This window comes from Etheostoma cragini, chromosome 9 (genome assembly GCF_013103735.1).
Source record: "Etheostoma cragini isolate CJK2018 chromosome 9, CSU_Ecrag_1.0, whole genome shotgun sequence".
Lineage (NCBI taxonomy): Eukaryota > Metazoa > Chordata > Actinopteri > Perciformes > Percidae > Etheostoma > Etheostoma cragini.
The window spans coordinates 1,495,732-1,505,227 of NC_048415.1; the positions used below are offsets into that span (position 1 = coordinate 1,495,732).

At 41.8% G+C, this 9,496-nt stretch overlaps 1 protein-coding gene across 3 annotated transcripts in view; it reads left to right on the plus strand.

The window, feature by feature from the left end:
• Positions 1-8,539, plus strand: part of tut4 (terminal uridylyl transferase 4) — a 21,556-nt gene extending 13,017 nt beyond the window's left edge. For all 3 annotated transcript variants that reach the window (XM_034880496.1, XM_034880497.1, XM_034880498.1), the window contains exons 16-30: positions 405-508; positions 630-687; positions 789-892; positions 995-1,084; positions 2,208-2,321; positions 2,445-2,522; positions 2,712-2,889; positions 2,976-3,023; positions 3,238-3,320; positions 3,429-3,544; positions 4,260-4,414; positions 5,104-5,201; positions 6,008-6,557; positions 7,735-7,905; positions 8,005-8,539. In XM_034880496.1, the coding sequence (XP_034736387.1) occupies positions 405-508; positions 630-687; positions 789-892; positions 995-1,084; positions 2,208-2,321; positions 2,445-2,522; positions 2,712-2,889; positions 2,976-3,023; positions 3,238-3,320; positions 3,429-3,544; positions 4,260-4,414; positions 5,104-5,201; positions 6,008-6,557; positions 7,735-7,905; positions 8,005-8,093 (2,036 nt within the window). In that variant the 3' untranslated portion in view covers positions 8,094-8,539. The remainder of the gene's footprint in view (positions 1-404; positions 509-629; positions 688-788; positions 893-994; positions 1,085-2,207; positions 2,322-2,444; positions 2,523-2,711; positions 2,890-2,975; positions 3,024-3,237; positions 3,321-3,428; positions 3,545-4,259; positions 4,415-5,103; positions 5,202-6,007; positions 6,558-7,734; positions 7,906-8,004) is intronic.
• The last annotated feature ends 957 nt before the right edge of the window (positions 8,540-9,496 follow it).

Below are 9,496 nucleotides of genomic sequence, written 5' to 3' on the forward strand. Positions count from 1 at the left end.
TCTCTCTCTCTCTCTCTCTCTCTCTCTCTCTCTCTCTCTCTGTCTACTAGAGTAGACTTCTGCACTTCCTCCAGGCTCTATTTTGAGGCTTTGGTAAATCTAGCCTGTGGCGGGAGACTTTGGTCAATCACTTCAGATAGAAAGAGAGAGAGAGAGAGCGTTCCTATTGGCTATTCTGCACTTGCAACAGAAAGAGGAAAGAGAGAGCTATAGGAAGATCAAATTCTGATGTTTTTTTGTCATTGTCCAGACTACAGCTGCACATTTTTACTTTGCATAGATTTTAAACAGACTGGCTACTATTTGAGAAACTCATTTTTTCTTATGAGAATGTCTGAGGATACAGAATGTCTGTTTTTCCATTTGGATCGAAATGACAATCTCTTTTGTGTCTGGATGCACAGATAAAGCTCAGCTCTGCTTGTTTGGCTCGTCCAAGAACGGCTTCGGCTTCCGAGACAGTGACCTCGACATCTGCATGACTCTGGAGGGCCATGAGACTGCAGAGGTAGGCTGACTAAATACACACACGCTGTCATTTAATGCAACTCACGCTTCTTGAGCGGGGTTAGAGATGTGACCCTCATATTCTTCCCCTGTTACATGTAAGTTTTGATCTGTCTGAACAGAGGCTGAACTGCAAAGAGATCATTGAAGGCCTTGCAAAAGTGCTAAAGAAGCATACAGGTGAGTTAACGTTTTACAAACTCTTTGTGACTCAGTGATATTTCAATGTGTCAAGGACTGAATCTGACTGGTTGGGATGTCCCATTTTCTGAACATCACAGGTTTGAGGAACATCTTGCCTATCACAACAGCTAAAGTGCCTATTGTGAAGTTTGAACACAGACAGAGTGGTTTAGAGGGAGATATTAGCCTTTATAACACGCTGGTGAGTGAACCAAGACTTTCCTTTCCTGTTCTACAAAGTGCTCAGACATGCCTTTTTATTAAAAGTGCTGTATGAATTCATTTGGACGGGTCATCCCTGTAGGCTCAACACAACACCAGAATGCTGGCTACGTATGCAGCCCTGGATCCACGTGTGCAATTTCTGGGATACACGATGAAGGTCTTTGCTAAGGTATGGGAAAGTTGACAAACTGGTACAGTGACCCTTTCCTGATTGCTTTTGGACGGTTCAGTTTGCAGTCCTCTGTTCTAGTTCTTCCTTCAAGGGGTTTGTTAGAAGCTCGTCCGTCTGAATAGACTTTGAAGAATGCTGCCTGTAATATACAATAACAATAATCATTTTAAACTTATTACTACATGCATGTGTAAAGTTCTTAATAATGTTGCTACTAACTAGTGGTTTACTAAATGTGTGTGCAGCATTAAAACTTGATTGTTTAGCCAGTAGCTTTCCTGGCAACATTAAGTAAGTAAGTTAGCTCTCATAAATGTCAGTGATAAATCAGATGCATGTAAATTACAAAACAAGTAAAGGTATAACATACAGCTACAGCATCACAAGGTGTAATATAACTTTCAAAAATAACTTTTTTTTAAAGTAATTTTTTAAATAATAATTTATTAATGATTTTTTAAAGAAATTTATATTAATTTATGCAAACCTAGAGAGAAATACGTCCAGAATAAGTAGAATGCATGCAGGTTAAAGCAAGAGGGAACGATCTAATTGTGCAACCTGACGGACCTTATTGGGTCTATGTTACCTAAAGTCACTCGTATTTGAACTATTTTAAACCTTTTATTAAAACGGCTTTTTCATTTGTGTCAAAGATGTCATCTATATTCCATGGTACGTCTTTTGCTTACCTTTAAAGGTGCTTTAAGGAGGATTGTGAAGATCCAGGACAGGAAAATATTGAAATATTAATACTATTACGGTTGGCGAGGGGAGCGGAGGACGCTATGAAAGGCATATGCCTGATCCGTTATTTACATGCAGTTAGACACCCCCTGGCCCTGATTGGTGCATCTGAATTTTGCGTGTGTGCGTGCGTGTTGTAGAGGAAGCATCAGAGCGAGTAGCGGTAAATACGTTACCAAGCCACGGCCGAGCGGCGTGCGTTGCCAGGACGTGTTGTGTATTTTTTGAGGTACCTGTGAGGCAACGGCGTAGGGTCCGTGTCTCCATGCACCTACTTACCTAGCCACGGCATCAATGTAACGTGGAAGCCCAAATCGGCCTTTAGCAAAAAATGTCTCATATTTGTGTAACTAGCGTCCCTCTGTGCTCACAGCGCTGCGACATTGGGGACGCGTCCAGAGGAAGCCTCTCATCGTATGCGTACATCCTCATGGTGCTTTACTTCCTGCAGCAGAGGCAGCCGCCAGTCATTCCCGTCCTGCAGGAGGTACCGGTCTCTCATTAATGGCCATAGCCTTTAAACTCAAAAGAACTTAAATAAACCTGGAAATTGAAGTGCTTACCTGCTTGGATTAGAATGAAACAAGATGTCTGTATGGTGTCTTTTCAGATCTTTGATGGGAACACTGTCCCCGAGCGGATGGTAGATGGCTGGAATGCTTTCTTTTGTGATGACCTTGATGAATTGGTGAGTTTAATAAAAAAAAAAAAAAAAGGACTTAACTTAAACTTCTCAGGGTCTCCCAAACTAGGGATGGCAGTGCATCATTTGACGTTATCTGAACGTAGTCTTAAATCTGCTGTTGCTCCTGTCACACATCTTCTACTATTTCAGCATTCAATAGATATTACGTGTAAGTGTGTTTCTTCTGCACAGCGTCGGCTTCTCTCAGAGCTGCAGCCGAACACCGAGTCGGTGGGAGAGCTGTGGTTGGGACTCCTGCGCTTTTACACAGAGGAATTTGACTTTAAAGAGCACGTCATCAGCATCCGCCAAAGGAAACGCCTCACCACCTTTGAGAAACAGTGGACCAGTAAATGCATCGCTATCGAAGGTGCGTATCCCTCCCGTCTTTAACTGCTTCTTAACATCACAGCTGGTATCTTCCTTTTTACTCACTCATCTGTTCTTTCTCCTCAGATCCCTTTGATTTGAATCATAATCTTGGTGCTGGAGTTTCTCGCAAAAGTGAGTGATGGGTCAGATGTTTCTGGTCAATCAAATTCTTAAAAAAAACTTTTTTTATATAAAAGAACATAAAAATGTGTGGGATTGTTGTTCTCCGGTCAAAGGTGGTTTCTTTCTGTACTACAGACATTTGGTCTGTCAGTTCAGCCTTTTTGTTCATGGCTGACATTTGAGGAAGCATTTGTAAACGTTCCTTCTTTGTTTCCTTTGCTAGTGACGAACTTCATCATGAAGGCCTTTATAAATGGTAGGAAGTTGTTTGGGACTCCATTCTTCCCCATCCCAGGCACTGAAGTGGTACGTCACTGTGACTCTCGTAAATGGAAAGGTTAAATATTTGAATGCTGCTTGCTCTGTCTCTTGAGGAACTTTTCTAAACTATCTTCTGTTGACCTTCTGCTGCAGGACTACTTCTTTGACTCAAAGGTGTTGACAGACGGCGAGTTGGCGCCCAACGACAGGTGCTGCAGGATCTGCGGGAAGATCGGACATTACATGAAGGACTGTCCAAAGAGACGCAGGTTGTCCCCCTTTTATTCTTGGAAATATTTCTCTTGCGTTGGTAGAATAAATTAAAGAAACTACTGGGAAGTAATATGTTATAAATTCATAAAATGTCTACTGGTTTGTTTTCTCGCTTAAGTTAAAAAATCACTGTCAACATTTCTGCTGTTTATACATTTAACGTATTAGGAGAACAATTTTAATGTAGTCATAAACATGAGAAGGTAAAAGAATGGCTGCTATGACAACAGTTACATATTTATGTGCAGAAATATATGTAATGTTCAGATGGATGGCTTCTGACTAAAGAGTAGGCTCAATACTTACCAAAGAGTTACTTAGGAGAAAGTCACTTTACTAATCTGTATGTAAAGCAATACTAAAGCACTTTTCCGCTTCGGTCCCCCTACGTGTTGCAAGCGGATATGTCTATTACCGCTGTTTTAATGTCTCATTCAAACTACAAATCCGCTACGCTATCTGGCAAACTTCCTGTATGTAATGTAGGGGGAAAGGGCTTTAGTGTTGCTTTAAAGTCTACTGCACCTTTCCAGTTATGTTTTCAAGTCTTGAGAGGTCTTTGGTGGATTTTCTAACAATAGAGGACAACAGTTTTTTTTGTATTTATAGTAGAGTGAGAACCATTCTTATTTTTCTCATTAATACAGTTGTACTGTGTTAATACGTCCCTTCTTGTCGTGTCCTGAACGTTTTTCCTATTTCCTCTACCAGGATGAAGAAGAAGGAAAACGACAAAGATGAGGACGTTAAAGAGGATGATCGGGAGCCGAAGGACAGACGTTGTTTCCAGTGTGGGGACATGGGTCACGTACGGAGGGACTGTCCCGAGTACCGCCACCTCAAACAGAGGACCATTGGAGCACCAGGTATACCACATATATTCATATATATATTCACACATATACTCATATTTTTAAATTATTTAGAGGGACTCTGTAATCTTAGGCTATGTTTATTCAGAAACGATCTGCAGAGCAAACACAAAGTGGCAGTGCGTTCTCACTACTTATCCCGCTTTTAGACGAGCATTTGGTGGGGGGATGGGGGGGATCTGCATCCATGTGGTGACCCAAAAGTGTGTGATCTTGTATGCACACCAGGCGGCTAGGTGGTGTTGTGAAGCATTGCCACACAACACCACCATCACCTTCCTTCTACTTCTCTCCCTAGAAGTGCAAAGCGAACAACAAAAGCTGACAATTTTGTCTGGCAGGACAAGGAGGTGGAGTTACTGCTCCAAACAATACACACACACACACACACACACACACACACACACACACACACACACACACACACACACACACAGTGCGTTTTTATGCTTTAGACGGGAATGCAACGGTGGAGCGTTTTTTAAGATTTCCACTGTGGACGGTGGTTTCAGTTTTTGTGTTTTTAAGCCCCAAAAATGGCCTCTAAACAACAAGCAGATACAATTTTTACCTTTTCACCCGTGAGTGTTTGAAAACAAGGACTGAGATTGACTCTCTTGACACAGCCAGACCATCAGGGTGTGAAAATAAAACCGCTTACATGTCTTCTTATTCTTCCCCAGCTCCTCACATGGTACGAACTATGGTGAGCTCCCAGTCCATCCCCATTCCGCAGACAGTTGCAGACTGTCCTGGACGGACCAGACAGCCCTCTGAATGTGTAAGTACAAGAGACATCACACTGGGGTTAGTCTTCATCCACAACGAATCATTTCCGGGATTGTTCAGGTGCCAGGTCTCTGCAGGGTAAATCCAGACAGCTAGCTAGACTATCTATCCAACCTGAGGACTATTGTTACCTGGTCCTCAGATCTCTGCAGGGTAAATCCAGACAGCTAGCTAGACTATCTGTCCAAACTGGTTTCTTCAGTCCACACTTCTCTTTTCCTATTATTTGGAATCCATTACCAAGAGCAGTTTGCTGTCATCCTTAGATAGATACTTTTATATAAGGACCCATATTTTCAGCTTTTAACAATGTTATTAAAGAACAAAACAAAGGAAGGGCGTTTCAGTAATCAACTTTCAATTTTCCTCACGTTTCTTTCCCAAAGCCTCCTGCATGAAAGGTGATTATTTCCCTTACAAAGATTTCATAGATTATATCACACCAGCCCTCTATAGACTGGCTGTCTGGTTTAAAACCTTTTCTTTGTTATTGTTAGCAACTCATAATTATTTTGTTTTAATATTTTTGGATTTTGAATGTAGGAGCCCAAAACAATAGCTTATCCCAATTGAGAGTCTCTAAATTAATTAAATAGTAATAAACAGTCTCATTACTACTAGCTTGAAATGTGGGCAACTAAAATCAAAACTAATTTGGGATAACTTTGTTAAACTCCTGTTGTTGTTGTTGCAAAACATTTGAATGAAATACAATTTTCCCAGTTGAATTATTTGAATATCTAAATAAAAGTGTGACTTTGATCTGAAATTCGACCACTTTCTTTCTTCTTTTAATAGTCTGACAGTCGGCAGACTCCGCCCTACTCCCCGCAGCCTACAGCAGTCCCTCAGAGTTCCTCCCAGTCCTCCAGTTCCCCTCAGCCCTCTCACATTAAGACCAGCTCTGCGGGTCCCCAGAAGCAGCCGGTTCACCCCCAGGTCCCCCTGCCTCTTTTCAGCTTCCCCACGTCCCATCCAGGCCAGTACCACCCGGGGGCGCTCACCGCACTGGGGCTTCTTACCTCTCACCAGTCCCAGGGACAGCCCCACCACCCTGTCCACATCCCTTCCACCTCCTGGCCCATACACGGACCAGTCCTCACTACGTCCTCTCCCGGCGCCCCCTCCCCGCCCGGCCTGAAATTTGCCCTGCGTTCGGCGTCAGGGAACGGGAGTCCCACAGGCTCAGGGGGCAACCCCAGCCCCATGAACCTGAACGACCCCAGCATAATCTTCGCCCAGCCGGCGGGGAGACAGCTGGGCGTCGGGCCGGGTCGGGAAGCACACTGGCACAACCACTTGGCACAACCTGGGGCACTCATGGGCAACGGCACCGTGGTCAAGTCAGGTATTCACTGGGTGAACTTTGGTGGCACCTTCTGTGTGTGTGATTCTGTATTTCTGTCTTCCTGTCGTTTAGACCATGAAAGGATTTTGGTCTCCGACTCTATCCCGTTCACTATGATCTGGGTCAAACAGACGTCGAGGCGACAGAAGCATCGCTGCACGTGACGCTAGTGAGCACTTCACTCGATAGCAGCTAACGTTAGCCTACCGGTGGCTAGCAGCTGGATTAAACCGTTAAAATGCTGACAGCTAAACGTGTAAAGAATGTCTGTTTTTCACTGTAGAGGATTTCCCCGTTCTTGGAAAAACAAACAAAACAAAGCCTTGTGGTGCATTCAAAGTTATTGAAAAATACCCTATTCCTCTATTTTTTAGGTATTCGTTTTTTTTATTAATTCACATTGTTACTTGGTAATCCACACTGATTTTTTTTTTTATTGCAAAGCTATAAAGTTGGCATTACATTTAATCCTGAGTTATTAAAAAGGTCTTAAGAAGTCTAACTTTACATTTAATTTGGAGAATCCTGGGGTACCCTGTATTACACACCATCGTCTGCACTCATCCCGATGTCATAGTCAATCTGAAGATTTAAAGATGTCCAAACAATGGTATTTGGACATCTGCAATGGTAAACAACATCTGAGAAAGAAACTAAATTGCCCTCTTAATAGCGATAGTTTTGTAATTTCCATTGTTCCACACGTCGATCTTGTTTGCAGTTGTAAGATTGGGCGTGACATCCCTGATGCATTTTTTGAGAATGTGAAGGAAAAATGACCTTAAAACGGGGGTTGCTCTTTAAAATATATAAAACAAGATCTTTTTAGAGAGTAAAGAGTTCCATAAAGTAAGATGCATTGGGATGTGGGTCATTGGTTGGTTTACACAAACGTAGGGTTGGGCATCGTTTTGGTTTAAACATTTCAGATTTTTCCTTTCGATTCCAGTTACTTGAGTGCTGGAGTTGAAACGGGTCACATGCTTATTTCACAGATAAGAGGAAAGTTTTTATTTAGATTCAATGGTTATTCAATGGAAACCATTAAGTTTGGAGCTGGTTCTCGATGCCCCGTCCTACACAAACTGGGATATAACCCTTATTTTTAGATTTGATTGAACTTTGCCTCTCCTTCTTTTTGTGAGATGTTAAGTGTGCTTTGATCTCGTCTCTACAGAGTCCGGCCACCCGGCCCAGTTTGTAGGCCTGAGCCAAGGCTCGCGGTTATGGGAGCACAATAAAACCCCACAGTACGCCCTGTCTCCATCCTGGTCCTACCGCATGCCCCAGAACTTCATCCAGCAGGGCAACGGTCGCTACCAGCCTGGAAAACCCTTCGTGGGCCCAGGTCAGGCATGATAAACCTTTTTTTTTTTTTTTATTACTGCAGAGATAAATTGCTAATCTCAAGTTCCTTTGCACTGACTGTTTTTGCTTCTTTCATCAGGGTCTGTGGTGCATCCGAATCCAAACTTCCCACTGGTCCCCCACGTCCGACATCAAGTCAATCTAAATTTCATCCAACAGAAGAAGTGAAAATCAAGAAGTGCATCTCTTTTAATCAGATCCATGGTCAGTAACATAACAAAGCAAAATTATGTACTCTTTGCATCATTTGATCACAAGGATTTTTAAAAAAAATTAATTTTTTTTGCTCATTTTTGTACAGTTTTTATGTTTTTATTTCCTGTCTCATTACATTGATTTGTGATACAAATGTCAAATATTTTAATACCCCCATTTTTGAGGGGGTCCAAAAAAGTGTTTTTATTTTATGTGTAAAGTAAGGAGGAAAAATATAAACCTTTATTTTTATTAGCTGTATTCATACTTTGCTTGCCACAAGATAAAGGCTTTGAATAGACGTTTTAAAAACAACCTAACATGTCACCCTAAGTATGTAGTGCCGAAAACAGGGTTAGCAAGAAAAAAGGGAAAAAGATCTTAAACATAAAAAAAAATAAGGCTTCAAAAAAATAAAGCAAAAAAAGCAAACAACTTTTAATGTGTTGTGTGTTTTCATGTGTTGAGTTCCATGTTTGAATGATCCTGAATCACTGAATGATCCTGTGTGGTTTTTCTAAGCCTCTTTCCGACCAAGTCGGCATCTTATATTATACGTGCGCTTGTGTTTAATAGAAGCTCTAAAATTTAAATAAAGCTTGTTTTGTTTTTATAAGTTCTCCCAGGTTCCATCCGAGCTTCTACTAGGATGAATCACATTAGGAGCACATCTAGAGTCTAAAACTAACAATTCCTTTTGCACGACATTTAGTCTCGCATTGCCAGATCTTCCTCCACAGCTCTTCCTGCACAGCTCTTCCTCCACAGCTCTTCCTCGACTGCTGATGTCCCAATAAAGAAATAGATAGAATACATACTATATATACTTGTGCTTGGCGTGGGAGCTACAGAAGGTCAGAATCTGCATGTGAGGTAGGTTTTATTAGCTTATTTCTACATGTTGGCAACAATGAGTCACTCATGACCATTTCTCTGTAATAAAGTGTTATTTAAAGGCTGTATTTTTGGGTTATATTTTACAGAAGAACCTGTTGTGTTGTCAGCAGTCCTTCAGCTGCTCTAGGATCAGGGCTGTGGTGAGTCTTTGGGTGGATGTAGGACCTGGAGCGATCACCGGGGGGCGCTGTCACACACAGCCTGTCAGGAACCTGAAGAGAAGAGAAGACGTGCCATCAGTGAAGTGAGTCTGCTATATTAACGCTCCTGGAAGGGCCCTGAAGGCAACACAGGGATGATGAAGTACGTCTCTGTCAAAAAAGAAATGCAACGGGTTCTTTAAATTATTTCAGAATTTCTGAGGTAATTATCTCAATTCAAACAAATACTGAGCAATATTTTTTGTATTTTACGTATTAAACTTTGTTGCTTTTCTTGAATATTTCCATTTTAGACTTTTACTTTTCTTTCTCTACATT